Here is a 24,578-nt window from a genome sequence, read left to right on the forward strand (position 1 = left end):
AGTTTGGAACAGGGTTGGAAGGGCCAACTTTGGCCACCCGTGCCTTAGCTGGAATAAAAGCTGATGAGACACGTTGGCTTCAACAGGTTTTTGACCTTTTGGATCTTCACCATAAAAACTGATTCTTTATTACTAATTCTGTATTGTCTTTCACAAGTTGTAGTTATATTCTGGCTGGATATTACTACCACTATCTTACAATTTAGGATATGTTCTGATATATATATATATATATATATATATATATATATATATATATATATATATATATATATATATATATATATATATTAAAAAAAAAAACTCACAAGTAAGCCAAAAAGATTCTTCAGCTGATTTGAAAAAAAAAAGAAGGAAATTGAGTGGAAATGAACAAATTGCATGGATACATAGGCATTTCAGATCCATTTCACTCGGGGGCCCCATATCTGCGCATTCATTAGACCTGATCTCACTGACTGTCTGGTATCATTTTGTCTCGTTTCAGGCTGGTTTAATCGACTTGAAGGAACATGCATCGTCTTTAGCTTCTTTGGGCCTGAAAAAGGACTCCAAATTGAAATCCCTGGAGATTGCCATAGAGCAAAAGAAGGAAGAGTGTAGTAAGTTGGAAATGCAATTGAAAAAGGTAAGTGGCAGCTGAAGAATTCCTTCTTGGCCCTTACTCAGTTCCTTCCAGTGGCACTAGTTAGATATTATTGTCCTTCTACCAATAAACATCAAGGATTATTTTGAATGTGGTAAAGTTTTGATGAGTATCACAGTTGCGCCAAACAATGGCGACTCTGTCAGTAAGGAAGTAAGTAAGCGTCAAAGCAGTCTGTGAACCTAAGAAATGATCACTGTATCACTCCAACTCTTGCACTTTGAAACTGGCAGCTTAGCAGGGCTCAGGACATAACAATTTTATAGTAAATGAGGTCTATGGTAGTTTCATAACCTTTTCTATAATAACTTAATGAAGAACAGATTTTAAACAGAACAGATCAAAATCTGTTTTAAAAATTGGTGCTCTTCAGCACAGCCGTCATTATTGAAAGACCAAATGTCATAAACTTGAAATGTTCTCTTGAGACGTGTTTAAATGTTATGAGTTGCTTTTTCCATAGGTGTCTATTCCAGTGCCTTTGTTGCTCACACATTTCTTTCATTGGTGACCAAAAACCATTTGTTTCAGTGATTGGAAATGAGCGGCTGCCTTTATTAGGGATGCATGTGTTGCTTGATAAAAAAACAAAAAAAACAAAGGCTCCTAACCCTTTTATCTGGCCTCTGCTGTTATTTCTGAACCAAGTGCCAGGTTCAAAGGTTTGCAAAGTGGACACAATGCTACAAGCAATTTATTGCATGTGTATTTTGAGATTATCATCTTTTCACGATAACAATGCGTGACATCTATGACAGTACCAGGATAAATCCAAAATAAAATACAGAAACCTCAAACACAGACACACCTTCCACTTGGATAGGGTCTGGGGCCGGCTCTCTACCTGTTAGTCTGCAATGCAAGGTGTAATAGTAGAAATACCTTTTTATGTCAGATTAAAAAATGTTTCTTATGCAAATTGTATGTGGTTCTGAAAGGCATTACCTGATTGAATCCACTCTATGTTCTGTATATACATTGATATTGGATGTGTTGCATTCTATAAGAACCTACCTAACTGTGTACTTGCTGACTCTCGAAGGAGGCGACACAGAAAGCTAACTTGGAATTAAAGCGTATTGTTTGTTCCCTTTGTATACTTTTATATAAAAACAAAATGCATGTTCTAAATGAGGGAGAGGGGTGTGAGGGTTTACGAGCTATCATGCAAAGACAGAACAAATGTTCTACCTGACCTCCATTGTGTCCACCTTGACATCGCTCTGTTTGAATCGCATTCCCTCCCTACATCTCTATTGTCTGTGTCAATTTGTACTTTTCCTACTGTGTTTAATATTTTCCATTCCAGGGCTCTGCTATCTGCAATTCCTTTCAAAGGTTGAAGTGTTGTTAAAATTTGGCATGTTCAGTTTTGTGAAACAAAAAAATTATTATTATTGCTGGTGTCTCTGCAAAACATTTATTTATTTATTTATTTATTTATTATTATTTATGAATTGATTTATTTGTATTGCAGAGCAACAAAGGCTGCATGTAAACACTTTCAAACAATTTACTTAGAAGAAGAAACATTTTGGAGAAAATGTTTCTCCTTAATTTCTGAAAAAAGTACACATGCTTTTACACCATTTCCTATACCTTTTTTTATCATTATATTACAATCAATAATCTGGGTTTTTGATAACACTTTATCTTTATGCATCTATGTTTCATCACCCTGTGTATGTAAAAGCCAGAAGGATGCATTACTAATATGCATGACAGTATTAGACCCTTGCGTTGTCTGAATGAATAATCTCTTACAACCCAAAGAAAGCTGCCATTTCACCTTCAAATCCATTCAGCCACATGCTGGTTAGGTGGTCTGTATATCCCATTGCCTATCCACTCAGCCACACAGCCCCTGTGGAAAGTCTGTGGAAATATTTTGACTCAGACATGCCTTTGTGTTCAGACAGTTTGAACTGACTGGAACGGAGCAGAAGTCTATGCGTGCCTAACACCGCCCCCCACCCCCACCGTCCCCACCGGGGTGGCCCCCCCCCCTACAGGGGGAATAGTACATTGCACCTTTAACTGATGTTAAACCAGTACAAGAAACAAACAACTTGAACTACCCCTAAAAAAATATGGCCTGAATGAAAGTTTATAACTTTGCCAACAGTCCACAATAATTCAACACTTGTTATCAATTTAGGTTGGAAAAAAAAAAAAGGTTTTCTTTTTAAATCTTTTACACAAACAAGTAAGTTTTCATTTTGACACATTGTACTCTTATCTACTACTATTAAACCCAAAAAGTGTAATCACATTTTAATATTTTTTTTAAAACAATCATATAGTCACACATCAGTTAACACATTTCTTAACCAGTCATTTAAAAATGTGCCACAGTATAGCTCACCATTTTTCTGAAACAAAACCAAGGGAAGAGCACCATACAGATCACCTGCAACTGTCCCGACACCACTGGGTCTGTCTATACCTACACCAAAAGTGAGGGCAACCCCAACCCCAAATGAACAAATCAAAACATATTCTAGTTCACAGAGGGGTGACAACCGCTTCTATGAAATATGTCTTGTTCCAAGCCAACAGTGAGTACATGAAAAACAGACAGACTTACATTACTAGTCAGAAAAAAACAGCCTTCAAGCTGAGGACAAGTTTAAATGACAAATGGAGACGTACTGGTCTTACAAACTTTAAATACGCTTTGATCCTGGTACTTGATCCTCTGATCACTGAGACATTTATTGTGTTTTGTTTTCAAATACAATTAGTAATTATCTCATTAGTCTATAAAGGCACCACAAACGGTTAAAGCCATGTGCTTTTATTTTATCAATGGAATGCAGCAGGATTTGATCACAAGTTATATACAACAGAAAAAGATCGTTGTGAATCTGACATGTTGTAGTAAAGTTTAGCATATTCAAGTATTTCTTTCATCACAGTTTAAAAAAAAATGGCAAAGGCATAAACTGAGCCCCTGTGAATAGGATGTACTGTTCTCCAGATGGAGGTGGTGTTCTTGTATAATGGGATTACAGTGTACAGTACTGGCAGTGAATGAGGAAATCCTACTTGCTGCTCTACAGCTCTGTCATCCAGCTCCTTAATGAGCCCTGTATTTATAAAACAGTGATTCTGTTACAATCAAATCCCAGATTCTCACCTATTGCTAGTGTTTAGGGAACACTTTACAAGATATGTGCATCCACAGCTGTAAACACTCAATTCTGGAATATGTAGCAATACTGAAAGAAACTCGACTAGAAATCTTTCAGACAGTGCCAGGGTTTCTTTTATTAATATTTTGTGTAATTGCATTACCTGAAGTTACCAGGCAAGTTCATAATGTTAGAAATGAAAAACCTATGTTTGCACTTCAGTGTTCAACATGCTACAATTGAAGCAGTGCTGTTCTTCAGTGGAAGACTTTCCAGCAGTGTTTTGCTACTGAAAGATATTCGTTCCATGTTGCTTGCTTTAGCAGTTCATGGAAAACCACACTAATAGAAAACAGACCCAAAAATTGTTGTGTAAAATATAGTCCACAGATTGGCTTGACACCTAAATCAATGCACATCAATTATTATTATTATTATTATTATTATTATTATTATTATTATTATTATTATTATTATAGGTCATGCTCTTTTGTCCTAAAATCAATTTCCAAAACATTTGTTCAGAGACATAGTAATATTTTTAAGTACGGTAGAATGGACAGTAAGAAATGAAATATGCTTTATACAGGACTAACAATCCTTATTGGTGCTACTCTGACTCAGATAGTTGAATGCTTAAAAGTGCCACAGAAACTTTTTAGAAGTTAATTATAAATGAACAGCATGGCACGAAAATCTTATTTTACACTATATTTTCAGTTCCTTAAATAAGTGAAAAGGATTTTCCATTTTAGTGGTTTCACAATTGTGTTTAGTCTACCATTGGCCTTTGCTTCTAAAAAAAACCCCATTCAAATGCAATTAGTGTCTGCAGTCCTATTATTAGTTCAGCTAATGTGTAAAATGTGAAAGCTGTGGAGTGTAAAGTAAATGGAGCATTAATGCAACTGCAATTCTGAACAGGTTAAAGGTGAATGAGCGTGCTTTATTAGATTAAATAGGAATGAAATTGTAAGACTGAAGGGAGGCCCAGGCCAAGTTCAGTGCATTCCTTTAACCCAAAGCACGAGTGAAGTGGCTTTTTATGTCTGATATAATTTTAGGTTTTTTGGGGGTCTCTCTGAGAATAAAGTAGAATGACCATTTTTCCCTGTTACAACAAGCCTTAGAAACACAGACCAAAGTATTATTACTATTATGAACAAGAAGAGCTGGTTAACAAGTGAGCTAGTATGAAAGATAGCTGTCAGTAATACAAATAAAATAACAGTAATAGTAAAGATTGACTAAGGGGTAAAAAAGTAGTTTAAAGCTACATGTTATTGTAATTTACTGAACATATAACACACACACACACACACACACACACATATATATATATATATATATATATATATATATATATATATATTTATCATGATTATCTATGCTTTTAACTGTATAAACTTGCTTTTAACTGTATAAACTTGTCTATAAACAGTTAATATTTCATTATATGATACGTGTACTTGTATGAGCTGATAATCATAAGTGAATTGCCTTAAAAAATTAAATTTTTAAATGAAAGTGTAAATCTTGTCAGTTTCAGTGAAATGGTCACCCAAAGCAAGGGGATTTCAGTTTGAAGCCCAAGTCAGTTAAAAGTCTGAAATGTGTATAACACGGTGTTAGAACACTGGCCTAATTAGCCTTTTGTCACCAATTATTGTTAACTGGTGAGGGTCCATGATTACTATAAATATAGGTAGATTAGGCACAAGTTTGTCATTCCTGAATGTAAGGGAGCAGAAAATGGCAAAATACGCTCAGTTAAGAAATGAAGGTTAATCTTTAAGACAAATCGCAAGAACTTTGCAAGTGTCTGTAACTGCTGTGGCCAAGACCATCAAACGATTTGAAGAAACTGGCACTCATGAGGACCGAACAAGGTTAGGCAGGCCAAGGGTGACCTCAGAATCAGAGAACAAGTTCATTCTAGTCACAAGTCTGCGAAACCGGTGATTTACTGTCCCTGAAATACAAGCTCAGCTAAATGCTACTAGAAGTACAGATGTTTCAACATCAACTGTTCAGAGGAAATTGCGTGAAGCTGGCCTAACTGGAAGAATTGCTGCAAAGAAACCATTGTTAAGAGTGCAGAATAAGAGGAAGAGGCTTGCCTGGGCCAAAAAACACAGAAACTGGACATTTAAAGACATTTGAAATATTTGGGTCCAACCGCCGAGTATTTGTAAGACACAGAGAGTGTGACCGCATGAGTTCTGCATTTGTGGTTCCCACTGTCAAGCATGGAGGAGGCAGTGTCATGGTCTGGGGTTGCTTTGCTAGTGACAGAGTTGGTGATCTTTACCAAGTCCATGGCAAGCTCAACCAGCATGGCTATCCTAGCATACTTCAGAGCTATGCCATTCCATCAGGATTACGACTAGTTGGGCAGTCCTTCATTCTTCAACAAGATAATGACCCGAAACACACCTCAAAGTTGTGCAAGAACTATCTGGTGAAGAAGGAAAGTGAAGGACAACTCAATCTAATGACCTGACCTGCCCAGTCTCCAGACCTCAATCCCATAGAACTTGTATGGGATGAACTGGACAGAAGAGTCAAAGCAAAGCTACCCACAAGTGCCCTACATCTCTGGGAATTGCTGCAGAAGAGCTGGGAAGCACGTGGGGTGATTTCCTGTTGAAACTTGTTAACCAAATGTTATTAAGGCAAAGGGTGGCTATTTTGAGGAATCCAAGATTTAGAGACAATTTTCAATTTTCAACATTGCTTTGATACTCCTTATGTTTTGTTTTGTATATTGTAACATGTGTTTTCATTTTCAAGTATTTACAGAAACGTATACAACGTAAAACATTGTCAATTATGCAAAAAACCTAGTTTCCAGCAAGTGTACTCAAACTTTTGACTGGTATGATATATATATATATATATATATATATATATATATATATATATATATATATATATATATATATATATATATATATATAAAAACATGCATGTTTTAAGCTTGGGTTACATTCCTCAAATAACCCTTCATTAAAGCTTACCTATCGTCCACCCCTTCTAGACTACTCTTTCAAAGATTCTCATAAAGAGATTCTCCTAAAATGTATATACAAATTTAATGAATTAAATGAAAAAGTGTGCAATCTATTCCTGAAACTTATAGCAAACACTAAAACAGTTCACTTGTTTATCTGTTACAAGAAGAAATGTTTATTGAAAATAACAATCTTCTTTGGGGTAGAAGGGTTTAAAAGCTCCTTTCTGTTTTCTTGTTAATTCTTCAAACTGATCTTTCCACCTTTAAGATGTCATAATAAGGACAAGGAAGAGCCCAGCCCTATCTCTCTCATTATTACAGTATGCACTGCTCATATGTCTCTGTAAAACAAATAATGCATTTAAAGTCTATGTTGAAAGGGAAAGCAATACATTTGGAGATTAATTAATCTCGTATTATTACGGACTCTAAAGCATGCTTGATGGATTGTCGTCTAGGCTGAAGCACTTTGCAGTGATTCATTCCTCGAGGCCAACACTTAATGTATCATCAAAAGTGGGCAGTTTTCTTTATTTCATGGGTTGTTTAACTTTTAGATAATACAAGTAATGCAAACCTTACATTTCTTCCTTCAGCTATTATTTATTTTATTTTATTTTTTTAACAGCCAAAGTCAACATTTGTGTTTCCCCCAGTGCCTCTCACTTTCACTGTGGAATGTTTGGATACTTACATTTCTACTTTTTTTTTTTTTTTAATGACAAGCTCTTCTGTACAAATTCAGTGGATTTGTCAAGCTAATACTGTTCTCCTGGATCTTTCCTTCTTTCCCTGTCCTGTGCTTCATGCTTCCCCAACTTTGCAATGTAGCAAGCAGAGCAGTTGTTCAATCAGATGTACAAGCCAGTAAGTCATTTCTGAAAATGCCCTCTGTAACATCTGAAAGCATGAGGACTCATTGACCTGACCGTGTACTTTACTATAACAAACGTGTTTTTATAGATGATTGGTATACAGCATTTCAGGTCTGCTAAAAACTAAACAAGCTATGTAGACTTCAAGGTCTTGCGTCTTTAATAAAAAATATATTATCTCTGATCAGACACACTGAAGACAAAGAACAAAAAATAAAATTTCCTCAAGGTTCCACACCTTTAAGTCTGCAAGGCCTATAATGATGAGTGCATGCAAACATTGTTTATTACAGCTAGGCTCATGGGATTGGCTGGGTACTTTTTGACTGAAGTACATATATTAATATATATGTAAAATCTAGTAAAATACATAAATTACTAATAAAAAGTTTAACAAGTATTCTGTTTCTGGTAACGTCAGAAGTCGTTAAAGTCGTCCCTCTATTCAAATGAATTGATAAGAAGCAGATTTTAACCAGCGGCATCCGCTCTCCACTGGGGGTTCAAAACTTTACTGTTCTTTCTCATTGATGCCGGGAGGAGGGGTGAGGATTTCTGGAAGCTACTGTCCTGTATAGTCCTGTATGTAACTGGACAGTTTTATCCTATGACCTGGTCAATTAGCAGAGATTTTACACCAGTGCTTTGTGATAAACATTTAAACAGCCGTCTGACATTGTCTATAAATGAAATGATTACACGCAGAAACATCTGAAGCTGCTTCTCTGTCATTTCTCGTTTGTGAAATCCCTACATTTCGTTCTCACAATAATCTGGTTTTAATGTCAATAAAAACACGGAAAAATGCAAATGCAAAATAATAAATACATTAAAAAAAACGTTAAAGCTTTTTATTAAAACCAGTCTTAGAAATTCTTACTGCCATGTCTCTTGAGCCTACCTGTAACAATGTATACAAGTATCCTCATTCTGTTACAGTATCAATACCCCATCCCCCCCCCCCCCCCCCCCCCCCCCCCCCCCCCCCCCCCACCTGTCTTGTCAGAAGGACAGGTGGCTGAAAGCACTACAATGGTTCTGAATGAATTAGTCATCTTGCTTAGATAGCTGCTTAGCCCATCCTTTTCCTTTCCCTCTCCTAAGAAGTTCAGTTTTAGGTTTGTGTTGCTTGTGAGTATCCCAGACTCAAATATGAAATATTCCTTTTTTGCATTAATTATGTTTGGTAAACAGTTCAGTTTAGCTGAGTGATCCTATCAATTTGTATTTGTACACGCCATGCTGTTTCAATACCCCTTTAGAAGCACAGTAAGGGTTCTGATCAGTGCAGGAAGAGGACTTAGCTGCTTGTGTATATTACCTGAAATTGGCAGTGGTGCTTCGTAAGGGTCCATTGTGAACCATGTAAAATAAACATTATGGAGAAAGATTATTCATGTAGCGATGTTTAAAATCTGTGTCCATTCCCATAAAAAACCCAGATAGACTTCTGGCAGAAAAAAAAAAAAAAACGTTTTTGTGCATTTTGCACATACACGTACCGTATATATATATATATATATATATATATATATATATATATATATATATATATATATATATATATATATATATTAGGGTTACAGCTCCCTTTGGGAGACTTAAGTAAAATAATGAATTATTTTAAGTATAAGTAGATTTATAATGATTGCATAAAAAAAGAAAGATATTTGGTGGTCTAATGAATATGCTGCCAAATTAAAAGAAATAAAACATTTTCTTGGGGAACTATTTTATCTGTGGAGAACAGCGTGCAAGACTAAAGACTTTATTTGAATTGCATTAGAGAACATTTTCAAACATTTCTGGAAGGTTAAAATGCATAGCCATGGCAGCAGTGCAGTGCATACACATTTCCTCACAGTCTAATCCTCATGCTTAAATATATGTTGCATATGAAAAGCAAAAGTGTAAATTATCAAGAAATTGAAATCCCAATGCTAGTGCTATCTGTTAAGAGAACCTGTATTTATTTTCGAACCATTAAATTTTTTTTTTTTTTTTAAATCAACTCTAAAAGCATTGCAAAGACTGTTTGACATGATCAGCACAGTCGTGTTGCAGTATGTTCTCCTCCCTCGCCGTGCATGTTTCATTAAAAAATACAATTTTTCATTGCCTTGCTTGCCTCGTTTTTCCCTTTGCTTGCTCATTCAAGATGCCAATCAGGAATGACGGGACATCTGCGGTAGGCTATACATTGTGGTGCCTTGCTGTTTGCTTTCTGTGTGTTTTTCCAATTATCAGTGTGTCTCCTTGGGCCAAATGTATTTTATACTTTGGCGGCAACCTGTTCTGCAACAACAGTGTATTACTGTTCCTTTGTTTGAAACTGACACATCTTTAGCATGTCTTCAGCTTTCCCTCGTTCACATTCTCATACTGCACATGTATTCTTGTTTACCAGTTATGTGTGACTCAACAGTTTTCCTCTTGATATGTGCGTCACTTATAAAAGCGTCAAATAATGATGAGGTGTGATTGTTAGTTCATGGTGTTTGCTCATCTTTGGGGTTAATTAACGATTGGACCAGGCATTATTTTTCCCCTCACAGGCTTTAAAATTTTTGCAGTGCTAATTAAGACTGTAAATGAATATAAGCAGAGCAGCATTCTCACTCCGATCAAGGTAATGCATTCCTGTCTGCTCACACAGTGCACATTGAAAGAAGCTGTCATTCAAGGAAGCTTTAATGCTTGATGTTATGTGGCAACTGTCACTGAGTGATCTATAATATAGATCTATATAGTCTGGAGACCCTTATCAGGTCGCATTGACAAAGGTTAGAGAAGACTTCAAGTAGGAACAAAATTTATTTATTTTCTTCCGGTTTTCACATCATATGAACTAACAACTATGCCCATTGTTTTTTTAAATATTTTATATGAAATGTTTTTGACCTACAATACAGGATATTTGAACTAATCTCTCTCTCTCTCTCTCTCTCTCTCTCTCTCTCTCTCTCTCTCTCTCTCTCTCTCATCTTTTCCCTCGCTCTCTCTCCCTCTCTCTCTCTCTCTCTCACCTTCTCCCTCGTGCTCTCTCTCTCTCCCTCTCTCTCTCTCTCTCCTCTCTCTCTCTCTCTCCTCTCTCTCTCTCTCTCTCTCTCTCTCTCTCTCTCTCTCTCTCTCTCTCTCACCTTCTCCCTCACGCTCTCTCTCTCTCTCCCTCTCTCTCTCGGGCGCTCTCTCTCCTCTCTCTTCTCTTCTTCTCTCTCCTCTCCATAATTCTCCATCTCTCTCTCTCTCCTTCTCCTCCTCGACCTATCCCTAGGAGCTTCTCTCTCTAGACTACTCTCTTAGGGATTTCTCTCTCTCTCTCTCACCTTCTTTCCCTTGGGGCGCTCTCACTCTCTTTCTCTCTCTCCCTCTCTCTCTCTCCCTCTCTCTCTCCTCTCTCTCTCTCTCTCTCTCTCTCTCACCTTCTCTCTCTCTCCTCTCTCTCTCTCTCTCTCTCTCTCTCTCTCTCTCTCTCTCTCTCTCTCTCTCTCTCTCTGTATGAATGTATATTTTATAATGGTAAAGGCCCATGAAGCGGAGGAGGTAGCAAGGATAAACCCTGAGTTTGCAGAGAAAGTGAAGCACTTGGAGAAAGAGGTGGCGTATTACAAAGAAGAGTCGGGCAAGTCTCAGGCAGAGGTGGACCGACTCCTGGAGATCCTCAAGGAAGTGGAAAGCGAGAAGAGTGACACGGATAAGAAAATCGCAGAGCTGGAGGGGTAATGGTCTTCTACCTTAGATCATTCTAGAGCAAGCGTGAAACAGAATAACAAGTGTGGTGCTGTCATAAATTATTCCTCCAGCTACAGTTACTGTAAACACTCACATATTACATATGTGTCCATTTAATTTTACTTATGGTTTAACAAGGCACATATTGTATATGGCTAACCCTATTGGAAATGCTGTGCAGTATGTGTCATCAAATCAGCTATCACACAACATTGCTGCAGGACTTGGCTTAGACTGTTAATTAAAAACCAATCCACAAGCTAAAGGCTGTCCAAAGTTTACTGAAACCCCATTGTATCCTATGTGTGTGAGTGTGTGTGTGTGTGTGTGTGTGTATATATATATATATATATATATATGTATATATATGTATATGTACACACACACACTTTTCAAGAAACTAAAAGATAGGTGCTATTCTCTACTGTACATAGCCATTGGATGAAGTGATTTTGATGTTGATTGTTGATCAATGAATGGAGAATATTTCATGTTTGGTACTTTTACCATACAGTTTTGTTGTGTATTTAATTTGTATATTTTTTTAAAGAACAAGCTTTACATGACTTGTTTGGGAGTAGTACAGGCAACCACTCATTCGTACAAACATTATTATGATTATTTATTGGGTTTTTATTGTTTTTTTTCATTTGCAGACTTCCGTAAGTATACATGATTATGCTCGCATATATTTGTTTTGGGGGACAAAAAATAGCTGCACTCAGTGTGTGTGCACGAGGTATTTCTACCCTTTCTTGAGTTTTCCTTCATTTCAGTAAGCATGTGGCCTTTGCCTTTCCCGTTACCCGTTCTTTACCATATATAAACCTGTGATCTTCCCTCCACATGTTCAGCAGTTTTCAAGTCATATACGCTGATAGAGCCATTGATTGTGTGAGTATTGCTAGCGTGGAAAAGCTTTCATCTACTGAACTGGCATGATTGAAATGTCCTTTGTAGTGGGTTGCTACTAAAAGTACGTCCCCTCCCTATCTCTCCCTCCCTCTGTGGTGCTGTTTGTTTCGTGGCCTTATATATTTTGTTGGTGTTGTGAATATTCCTGTGTATGTTAAGACAAGTAGATTAAAACAAAAAACTCAGCTGGACAAAAAAAAAAAAAAAAAAAAATCTATAATGTGCAGTATGTTCCTACCCAGCACTCGTTTTTAAACCTGGGTCTCAGATTGAGTAGGGAACAGTTAAGTGTCTTTTACTCTGTTTTAAAACATTGCGACTGTGGAAGTGTCATCCCTCAGAAACGTCGAAAGCCATGTCAAAGACAAAAATGGCAAAACACATGCTTTTCTTCAACAGTAATAGGAAGATGCTATTCTCTGTCATTTGTGCACTCCAGTGTGCAATTACGAGATCAAACCCTGGGGATTTGTGGGTTTTTATACAAAACTGTTTGTCTTGCCAAAGTTTCAGAATGAGTCTTCACTGTTTTAAGCCAGATGCTGGAAAATGAGCTTTATTAGGTGTTCATACAGTAGAACTAATAGCAAGATGAGCCCCCCCTCACCCCGGCATCCATTTCTTGTCAGTGAATAAAGTGTAAAACTGCCAGGTCAAGTCACGTGTCAAGAGGAAACTGCCAAAAATGGAAGAACTAAGAAATTCCAGCATTAAACAAAAACAATTGTTTTTTTTGGAATTAGCGAACAATAAAGAGGCCTACTTATTGTTGCTTGGGTAACCTTTGACACCCTCTGTTGCGGGAAGATTGCCGGTTACAAAGAATGAGTGTCACTCTTGAAGAATTCAGAAAGCAGGGCTTTCTTGGCACCCTGCTGCACCTTATAAAACAGCTGTATAGAAATCCCAGTGGACAGCAGCCAGTTCGTAAAGATGCATACAAATCAATATGTTATTAAACTGACATCCAAGAAATGTACACTCTCAGCACTGAATCTGAAAAATATTTTTTAAAAGGAGAGTGTGTGTGTGTCTCTCTCTCTCTCTCTCTCTCTCTCTCTCTCTCTCTCTCTCTCTCTCTCTCTCTCTCTCTCTCTCTCTCTCTCTATTATATCTATATATATATATATATATATATATATATATATATATCTTTTATGTCTTTGTTTTTCATGCTCTTTGTTTTTCATGCTCGTAAGGTAGTGGTCTGTACGTGTGAAAGAGTGTGTGTGACAGTTTATATAACAAAACTGTGTTTCTGTCCAACCTTACCATCTGTCCTTGCCTTCTCTTTCCCCTGTTTGTCTCCCCGTGTCCAGTGGCAGAGCACACTCTGAGCAGCACCTGTCTGTGTCGCCAGCCCCTCAGCAGATAGGGGGGCTGATGTGGGATTTCTTGGGAAAGTGAGTGCTCTGCCCTGTCATGCTGCCGTGATGCACTCAAACACTCTCACTCTGTCTCTGTGTTGATCTGTGTCTGTCGTTGTCTCTGCTGTGCAGCATGTATGCATGCTTATGTGTTTGCTAGCACTGATGAGCTGATCCATGCAGTGTCCAGTTTGTTCATTTCATATGTGTGACGTAGTAACCTGAAAATGCAAAAATCACAAGGACATAGTCACAGAATGTGTATCAAACAGTTTGCTTGATCATGCATTCATCTTTTTTTTAAAACATTTTATTATAGAGTAGTTAAAACTTCAGATTTAAACTTTGTCTTTTGAAAACAAGATCCGTTATTGTGTAGGTGAAAGTGAGGTCATTTGATTTCACACAAATAAGGGCACCAGCTATATCAACGGTTTGTGCCCTGAAAACAATATTAAACAACAGGTTAAACAGTAGTTATGATAAAATATATTGAGAAACTACACCTTTGTTTATGATCATTGCTATTATTTAAACATTCCAGTTAATGACTTGGTAATAGCCTATCTTAAAGCACTGCCCGAAATGATTTAAACACTAAAATACCAGGTTTAATGTCTACTTTGATGATGATGATCCCATTTTGGTTTCAACTTGGCTCAGATGTGTGCAGATTTTAAATAAAACGAGTGATTTGTTTCACATTTATGCAATGTGAATCTGTTTGTTTTCTTCACCAAATATATTTACTCTTCTGATGTTGCTGATGTAGTTACAATATATACAAATCATTTTGATGTTCGATTTCTTCAAATAGAGATCAACAAGGTTTTTTCTGTGTACTTTTAATAGATGATTACTCGATAAAAATAAAATATTTCATATTTCTAGTTAAGCAGTGAAAGACATTTACAGATGATCAAATGTAAGCAACAAAAACAGTTCTGTTCTTTTGTTTTTATTTTACTCATTGCATTACATGCCATCTAAAAAAGCTTGATGCTGAAGCCTTAGTCTTTCAAGCTGTTGTGCATTTTGTCTTATAAGTCCCAGCAGTCTGCACTTGTGAAATACTGTTTTCACACCATTATACTGTGGTGTTTCTAATATGCCCACTGGAATTATTTATCCCACCGCAGTTTGAAGCAGTACTCCCTTTGCTCCCGTTAGCTTGCTGAATTAATGGACACATTTTAAGGTTTAAATTACCCTTGCTGACACGAGATCTTCAATAACTGTCCTTATCGCGTTCCTGTGTGTAATTCATGAGCCACTCTTATTTGCTTGATATGTATAAAGCAGTTCATAAGCCAACTAAGCAAATACAAGATGAGATAAGGCAATGCACGATTGCAGCAGCTTCTTTCATCTTCGTAAAAAACGACAGCACTGTTAACCCCTCCTGGTTTAAAAATGCCCATTCCTCTTCATTAAAATAGTAAGTTATTATACTTGAGTGAAGAGCCACCCGATGTGAAAATGACAGCGGCACAGATTAAAAATATGCCCCACTGAAGCAGTTTGTCTTTATTATTTCCCTACCTCATGTGGGAAGAATAGGAGAGCGGGATAACCTCCATTTATCAAAGCTTTCTGGTGTCGGGTCTACATAGCAGTGACGTAACCAAATCAGGAGCCACAGCGCAGCAAGCCTACAGTAATCAATAGCCTGTAACAGCTATTTGTGTGACTATAAGAGCACCAAACTTGTGCATGCCAAGAATGTGTGTCTGTGCCGCCTGTGGAGAGCTTATACCTGGCATCCGAAGAATTGGTGTATTGGCTAATTGGCACTGCATGTCATATATTACTATACAATATGTATTCTTGCATCTGGATATTTGAGTTAACTTTTTAAATGCATCCAGTTTTTTATTTGTGTATGTTTGTTGAATATAGTTTTAGATGATATTCAGGTATTTCAAATTAGGAATGTATGAAAGTTAAGGTACTGTATTAACAAGAAGGACTGTGTGATTGTTTACGAACACATGCTGTGATACTAGACTAATCCATACATTAACCAAATGGAATCTCTGGTAAATGAGATGCGGAACACCTGGTATACAGTATAGCTACAACTATTAATTGAGCCAAACACCAGATTGACTTGTGGTATTGATCATGTTTTATTTCTCTACTTCTGTTTATAAGTCATATTTTGAACGAACCACTTCACTTGCACCTAGCTGAGCCTTCATTTGGATTCACGATCTGTTATGCTTTCTGTTTGCATGAGTTTTATGTAAATTATGTTTTTGGGGGTCTTTCGCTTTTTATATACTGTATGAAATTATTGTTTTCGGTTGGGTGTTGTTTTCTGTCACAGTATGTACAGTAACTCGACAGCACACTTAAATTGTACCACCTTTCCTTTGCTGTCTTCCACAAAGAAATCCTTATGGTCACATGCACATATTTCTGGGTTTTTTTTGTGTCTAGGCATTTTTTTACATTTCGACACAGTTTCCAAATCTGTTTTATTCTATTTTACTGTAATATAGCTTTAAATCCCGCAAACATGCCTTTTAATTGTAATGTCATTTTAAATCTAGCAAGCGGCGTCTCCAATAGAAACGTAGGCATTTGCTGCTACTCAGTAGGGGGTGGGTTTAAAGTATTCCCAACGAATCAATGACAGCTACAAGGCAGGAAGGAGGGACATTGCCCAACTGCACTGGGAAAGGGAGTTTGTTTTGTTTTTTTGTAGTAGTTTGTATTTATTTTTGTTTTTTAAATGGGGAAGGGGTGACAACGTGAAACCATGTATTTCCGGTGTTTATTAGCTATACAACTATTTCATTTTGTTGGAATCAGTGGTGTTTTAGGGGTTAAAACCGAAAATCAGAAGCCCTAAATATAATCCCAAATCAAGATCTACAGAATCTGGTTTCAAACCATTTTGTTTTCTCCTTCATTCATTTTTTTAAAGTTTTTCTTCTGCTTTTCCTTTTATAATTTTTTCTCAAACTTGGGTCAAGGAAATCCCATCGCGGTGGGCTTTCCTGAGTAGTCCTTTATATCGGTAAAAAGGGGAAGCTGAATGTAATCCTTTTGAGTGGTCAGCCTGTCTGGTCATTCTGTATGTTTTCCATTTTTGCCTGTGCCATTTAGATATGTGTGAAAGTCTAACACCCTTCTAGGATATGTTGTCTCAGCTGGTTATAAACTAGATTGGTTATCATTATCACTGAGTTGCATTTTAAATTAAAGAAAAAATAAAAGTTGTTACTTTCATGTAAATAGTTATATCAAGTAACAGAAAAAAAGCAAAACCTGTTTGTAAAAAAAATTCTGGTAAGTAAATACATAAATAAAATACATTTAATTCTCTGCACACAACATTCAATATAAATGAAGGCTGCTTGTATCTAGTATGCTTTTAGAGAGGGAAAAAAACACAGCAAGTTGTCTAGTACAGAGCAATATTGTGTGATGCTTTCGTTAAATGCTTACAGGAGTTGTATTTGGTTTCTGTGCAAACTAATCTTGCTCTCTTCACATTTTTTCTCCTCTATTTTTCTTCCACCTCTTCTTTTTCTTCTTTCTGCTCCTCCTACTGCTGGTGGCTCTCCAACCTGCTTCTCTCTCTCCTTACCTGCATCCAGCCTGGCTTCCAGGTGAGTCCCTCCTGCTGTCAGTCTCTTTGGTTTTCCATCTCCGCCTCCCTCAGTTTCTCTGGTGTTCTGTCTCCACCTCCCTCAGTTTCTCTGGTGTTCTGTCTCCGCCTCCCTCAGTTTCTCTGGTGTTCTGTCTCCACCTCCCTCAGTTTCTCTGGTGTTCTGTCTCTGCCTCCCTCAGTTTCTCTGGTGTTCTGTCTCCACCTCCCTCAGTTTCTCTGGTGTTCTGTCTCCGCCTCCCTCAGTTTCTCTGGTGTTCTGTCTCCGCCTCCCTCAGTTTCTCTGGTGTTCTGTCTCTGCCTCCCTCAGTTTCTCTGGTGTTCTGTCTCCGCCTCCCTCAGTTTCTCTGGTGTTCTGTCTCCGCCTCCCTCAGTTTCTCTGGTGTTCTGTCTCCGCCTCCCTCAGTTTCTCTGGTGTTCTGTCTCCGCCTCCCTCAGTTTCTCTGGTGTTCTGTCTCCGCCTCCCTCAGTTTCTCTGGTGTTCTGTCTCCGCCTCCCTCAGTTTCTCTGGTGTTCTGTCTCCGCCTCCCTCAGTTTCTCTGGTGTTCTGTCTCCGCCTCCCTCAGTTTCTCTGGTGTTCTGTCTCCGCCTCCCTCAGTTTCTCTGGTGTTCTGTCTCCGCCTCCCTCAGTTTCTCTGGTGTTCTGTCTCCGCCTCCCTCAGTTTCTCTGGTGTTCTGTCTCCGCCTCCCTCAGTTTCTCTGGTGTTCTGTCTCCGCCTCCCTCAGTTTCTCTGGTGTTCTGTCTCCGCCTCCCTCAGTTTCTCTGGTGTTCTGTCTCCGCCTCCCTCAGTTTCTCTGGTGTTCTGTCTCCGCCTCCCTCAGTTTCTCTGGTGTTCTGTCTCCGCCTCCCTCAGTTTCTCTGGTGTTCTGTCTCCGCCTCCCTCAGTTTCTCTGGTGTTCTGTCTCCGCCTCCCTCAGTTTCTCTGGTGTTCTGTCTGCCTCCCTGGATAAGGTGTTGTACACAATATGATTCCATGGTACACTGTGTTCCAAAAAAAAAACTATCATCGTACTGTACCTGTTGAAAAACAGATATATAACAAATATGCAATCTTTCATTATTTTATGTTTGTTGAAAAAAACTGCCAAAGATATGGAGAGAGAGGAAAAAATACAAAAAAAATAAAGCTTTGCAGAATATCTAAATGGCCCTACAAGGTACATTTCAGTAGTGCTTTTGTTTCCAATACAGAATCGAGAAATTGCTCTTTGAAAAACAGTGTCAGAAAAAATAAAAGCATTGTTGCTACTATTTTATACTTTTGCTTTTGATAATTAGATTTCCCAATGGAAACTCAAACTCTGACCTGTACTCCTGTGACCCAGAATGCTTTCCACTGCTCTCTGCCCTAGCATTAATGTGCATGGTGCTGCAGTGTAGGTTATTGTGGCAAGTACGTCTGCCAGATGTTTTTCTTTTTTTTTCTTCTGCCACTGCTGTTGATGTGTAGTGGGATTTAGCGTGGGGGGTTCCATGTGATGAGTTTCAACTCTGGGGAGATTACAGTCCAAGTCATGGCTTCAAGAAGAGCTTTGCATGCCTGCCTCTCCAGCCGACGAGAAGGGAAAGCGAAGGAGCTGGGTGATAGCTGAGGAATCATATCGGTCATTCTTGAAGTCTCACTGTTTGTTTAATGATAAGCCCTGAAATTTTCCATTTGATTATAAAGGTGAAATATAAGCGGTGGGAGGAGCTGCCATTCTAACTATTAATTTTAAAATGAAAGAAAGAAAGGAAAAAAATACTACTTCTTGTTCTAGAAGTCGCTTCTACCCCAGCTCTTTTTCTAAATAAACCGATCATAATGGAAGCTTTATTATTTTAGTATTTTTGAATTAATTAGGCTCATCTGTCCAAACACAGGCGAATAGGACATTCCTAATTTTCACCGTGCAGTCCATTTTGTTTGCTCAGATATCAGATTATTCTGTCCATAAATTAATTCATTCATTCAGTTCTGAGAAACATGATATTCTTATCAAAACACAAGTTAAAGAAATGGTTCTGTGCGCATAGCTCTTCATAATGTAAAGGCTACAGAAAATTAAGCTTTACTTTTGATAGTAATATTCACAAAATATTAAATATTTGGAAGAATGTATTAAGGACTGGTTTCTAAACATACTTTGAAAAATTACAGTAAATGTCTAACCCTGTCTAAACATAAGGTTTTATTACCTGCAAACTTGATTTAAATCAGAGTGGGAATAAATAAATAAATAAATAAAACCAATACTGGGCTTCTATATTTCTTATTAGGGGTGAGGGGTCTTGATAAAAGCAGGTTACTATGTTAAATTGAATAGTTACAGCTGTAGAATTCAATTTAATGGCTTGTGCCCTTTTGGAATACAAGGGTAGCAACTAAAAGAAACCCTTCCAATTCAAGTAGCGATTTCAGTGAAGCGAAGGGTTATGCAGTGTTCTGATAACAGGACAAATGTTTCGTCTTAGGATGAATCTTTAAATTAAATTAAAAACGAAGGTAACCATTTACATTGTGCCTCTAATTACTGCATGTTTAAATAGTAGTGACTTAGTTAAATATTATTATGCATAGTTACAATGTACTTAATGTGTACCTCTTTTTGCATGATATAATGTAAGCATACTGTTGTATCAAAAAAAGGTTTGGGTGCAAAAACTTGAACTATGCATTGGAACTATTTTAAGTGCACATGCACTTACTAAGTAACTACTATGCAAATACACTGTAATTAGAGACACAATGTAAAGTGGTATCAAAATAAAAATAAGTCGCCTGCAGTGAAACCCTGTGTTGAAGCTCTCCCAGATATTGTTTGTACTGTGTAATCGCAAGGACCTTCCCCATTTGTATTGGCATTTAAAAAAAAAAAAAAAAAAAAACAAAAAAGCTGTTTCTTCCACTTGATCTTTTTTGTACTTTTGCATTGGAGAAACACCCCAGTGCTTTCGCGGCCAGAAGTGAATTCGACCTGCATATTTTGGAAGTCTGTGTAGAGATTCCTCCTCTTGGAAGATACTTGAGGAAATTTGAAAATGACTTTTATTAGCGATGATTGAGCAGTTGAATGTTTCCACATTGCGGTCTTTGGCATGTTTAATATTTTAATGTCTGCTCTAGGATGTAGGGTGCATACCTCTTTCTTTTATAGTTTAGGGATATCCTTTCCCAAACTTCAGTCTCTTCCAAATACCCCGATCGTCCTGGGCTTTGGACATTTCACACTTTCTTTGAGTGCTTTATGGGGGTTAAAAGTTTCAGGCTGGTTTATTCCATCTCTATACAGTACTGGGATTGCATTTAAAAAAAAAAAAAAATCTATAATGTATCTTAACAACATAATGCAGTGTTATCCAGTGAGTTGCATATGAATTATTATATATTGAGTCAGCCTTGTTTCAGTGTTTGTGATTAAACTAGGTAGTGTTGAAAGGGAAACCCATGGCAGGAACAGCATAAGCAGTGATACTTTGAGTATCTCCACATTGCCCCAGAAGCTTGTATACAAAAGTAATTTGGCTGCTTAGGTTGCCATGTGATATTTTTGGCAGAACAATACTTTTTTGTTTGTTTTTGAAGGGACACTTTTTTGGTTATAGTTTAACAAAGCTATAAATTATAATTTGTTTTCTCAGTTGAACATAGCAGGATAGATTTTAAAAGTTTTATTGAGCCTATGGTTGGTGGGAAATTTCACAATTTCTTTAAGCCTAATGGACACCATAAACTTGGTTTTGAAATGCACTCTTTACCAATAAAAGTTTTGTCTGTATGTCAATTATTATTATTTTTTTCTAAACTTCTTTTTTTGTGGGTGTGTACACACTCTTTGTGGCAGAGCTACAGTACAGTAGCCTATGTGTATTTCCTCCATTACTTTCAGTCCTGTAAATAAGTAGAAACGGTTTCTCTGTAGCAAATGAAGTTGTTCTCTTTTTCTGATTATTAATATTGATTGAAACAGTGTGTTGAAGTTGTCATTGTGCTTCACGTAAAAGTGAACTGGAGATGAAGATGTAAGCAGCTCCCTGCTGGAGACGCAGCGCCCATGTGAAATGGCAGGACAGAGCAGAAGGGTCGGCAGTGTGGTGTGGCATTCTCCCATTTAGCCTTACTTTTCTGCCTGTGCTGGTTATCCATCAAATTACACTTGACTTTCAGTGCTGTAGTCCTGAATCTGAAGCTACCAGAACACCACTAAAACAAATTCGTATTGCATTTGTATACTGAACCTCTAGTAACACATATAATAGGTAATGCATTTATCTAATTTCTACAGGTATTTCCACTAGACGTCTTTCTCCATCTTATCAGAAAGATGTCTGAGCTGCCTATAGAAAATAGTGTGTTCTGGCTCAACCTGCACCACTGTGGACTGTGCTACCAGTGGAAAAACCGATTTGCTGTTATCTGCACGACAGGCTTAAGTTTTCTAGTTGCTCCAGTTATTTTTTCCCGTCACGATGTGATAGTAAGTTTAGAGTTCTGGCTAATGTTTGAGCTTTGATGCCAAGTTTCAGAAATGCCTAGAAAATGCTTTAAAAAAATCAGGTTTACTGTAGCTGTATGGGTGAACCAGGCTCACTGATGTTTCCTTGTGACTAAGGATTTGAGGAAACTGTGCAATCTGGATTCTTATGCCCAGATCAGGTGTATTTGTTTGTCACACTCCATACTCCAGAGGGAACTCAATAACATTACTGAAGCTCGTCCCACATTTTACCTCAGACTTTATAAGCCTCCTGTAGACTTTTAGGATTGTGTTTGTTATATTGGTAAAGAAAAACAAAACATTGCAGTGGTAGCATAGATGTAAAGTTGTTGGACAGGTGTTCTGCATTGTACAGGGGAGTTACCTACTCTGTATAGTACAACTAGTGGTTTTCCAATGTTTCTTTTAGTGGTGCCTCTGTACATGGGGTATTGCAAGCATAAGTATCAGAACATAATTAAGTTCAGAAAATGCCTTTATAATTCAACCTTCTGCAATGCATTGCTCGCCTTAAAGGACAGCAGGTTTGGGTTTCCTTGAAAAGTTTAGTCTTGGCAACAGTTGCCATCGGGTTTCAATGACAAAGATTGGGAACCTATACTTCAGAGAATTCACATACATGGTGAAGGGACTGGGGCGTGCTTTCTAAATGAGACATTTTCTCAATAAGTAGCGTGTCACAGAGTAACAAGGAAAGAGCAGCACATTGTTAATTGAGACTCTCCTTTCTGTCATTATCTTCAGGCCAGATAATTACTAGCTCCCTGAGAAGCACCTTTTTAAAATTGTTTTGTTTATTTTTTTATAGAAAACATGCCAATGTGATGCCAGTCACTTGCTCTTTCTGCATGGTTTATGGTTGCAGGCTTCAGATGATGCTCTAAAGAGATAATACTGTTAGTTTGTATTGTCATTGAAGTAAGAAATAAAAAAGAACATTGTAATATATCTGCCCTATGAGGTATTTTTTACTATTGGCAACCCATGATAAATATCATAACCTTTTGCACCATCCTCTTTCTGCTTTGAGCGCTGGATTGTTGTGTGTTCTGACTTGTATGTGTCAGGCAGCGGTGATGATAGACGAGAAATGTTGGTGATACAATTTAGAAGGGCTGAAGGAAATGCATCTGAAACATTTGCAGTGTTCCTCTGTACTGCTATACAAGTGCTAAAGGGAAAGGTTGCATAGTGAAATAACAACATACTGTATATGGATATAGTGTAGCGGTCGCAAAATTAAAATCAGATGATTTTTTCACACACATAGTGCAATCGGTTCCCAAAATTTATGGGCATTTAACCCCGAAGACATGCATTTTATTGACAAATATTGCTAAACTCGAATATTCCATAAGGTAATATATGACTGGACTTAACCTATGACAGATGATCCATCCTAGCACATACCTAACTTCAGCATTCACTTGTGCTGTGTCAAAAGATTATGTTTTCTTCTAAAACCATAGTTTTTTTTGTTTGATTGTTTTTATAGTATGACTTTAAAACTGTGGCCCTTCCTTTGTGCACATTCTTCTCAAACAAAACACAAACTTGCAAAAGTAACCAGACTGGTAGGGAACAACCTCAGTGTTGTAGTGTTTGCTGTCATTTTTCAGCAACATCTAGAAATGACTATAGGCATACACTTTAGTTCAAATTAATCTAATTAATCGTGATGTACGACTGGTTGATTTTGCTGGTCCTTTATCTGCAGCATTTATTTGGTTAAGCAACTGGCATCAATTTGTTAGAATGTTTTTTCTTGATTGCCTTCACAAGCCCAACCAGAAGGTAGATGGGGGTTTTCTTATCGCAGTCTGATCACGCATTTGTCTGCGGGCAGCAGGATTTACAGGCTGGTGAGGAAGCGCCACTGTCTTGCAGTTTTACTTTGGGAATGTTTCTGTCAGTGCCCTATCAACACCTTTAGTGGATGTTTACAGTTGGTTCTGACTTCGTTCCCTGGCCCTTCCTCCTTCTGTAACTTTGTTTTAGGAGATTCCTCATTCTGGACAAAAACTGAAGGCGCAGGGATTCAAGAGAGTAAGGGGGGAAGTTGGGCTTGTGCATGGTAAACCCCGGGATACTCATGGAAGCTTGTAGTATAATTTCAGTGAGTTCTTACCTAGTTAAAATAAAACATGCTTTGACTAAATAAATTATGCACCTCCTTTGTAAATATTTTCAGATAAATAAATATTCACTTAAACTTTTGAAAAGCAGTGTGGTTTTTGCAGACTTTTTTTTAAAGAGTAAATGTCATAGTCTTAAAGCGTGACAAAATCCTAAAAAAGCACCATGTTTCCGTGCGTGCGTGCGTGTGCGTGCGTGCGTGTGTGCGTGTGTGTGTGCGTGCGTGCGTGCGTGCGTGCGTGCATGCGTGCGTGCGTGTGCTTAACAGTAAGTCACTGTGCTAATCGTTGAAGGAGACTGGTGTACCTGACAGTTTGCTCTTCCACAGTACATCACCTCTGAAACGCATAGACTACGTATTTAAATACTGTCTTTTAACTTCATGCTCATAAGTAGCGGTGACAGCAGTCCATCTCCGAAGTGGCCCTCGGTTTAGCATGACAGATTAGGCTGCTTTTATGTTAAGTGGTGTAGTGGAAAATGAATGGTTGGCATGTTTGAAACAGAGAATTATAACTTATGGTTAAACAAAATACACAGGAACCTTATTTATTTCTTGGATAGCAGGGATTCCAAACCCTACTGTACTGACATGGGTGCATACTAAACAGAAAGTCAAATCTTTAATTTGCTTAGTTTTTATATATATATATATATAT

The 24,578-nt window shown here is 37.7% G+C and overlaps 1 protein-coding gene across 10 annotated transcripts in view; it reads left to right on the plus strand.

Annotated features, from left to right (window-relative positions):
• The window catches only part of LOC121298410 (ERC protein 2-like), a 252,786-nt gene that overhangs the window by 90,363 nt on the left and 137,845 nt on the right, over nt 1–24,578 (plus strand). For 5 of the 10 annotated variants that reach the window (XM_041225526.1, XM_041225533.1, XM_041225530.1 and 2 more), the window contains exons 10-13: nt 488–628; nt 7,628–7,663; nt 11,197–11,390; nt 17,294–17,305. In XM_041225526.1, the coding sequence (XP_041081460.1) occupies nt 488–628; nt 7,628–7,663; nt 11,197–11,390; nt 17,294–17,305 (383 nt within the window). The remainder of the gene's footprint in view (nt 1–487; nt 629–7,627; nt 7,664–11,196; nt 11,391–17,293; nt 17,306–24,578) is intronic. The other 5 variants (XM_041225529.1, XM_041225532.1, XM_041225536.1 and 2 more) reach the window with 3 other exon arrangements.

Source organism: Polyodon spathula, chromosome 23 (genome assembly GCF_017654505.1).
Source record: "Polyodon spathula isolate WHYD16114869_AA chromosome 23, ASM1765450v1, whole genome shotgun sequence".
In the NCBI taxonomy this organism is placed as follows: Eukaryota; Metazoa; Chordata; class Actinopteri; order Acipenseriformes; family Polyodontidae; genus Polyodon; species Polyodon spathula.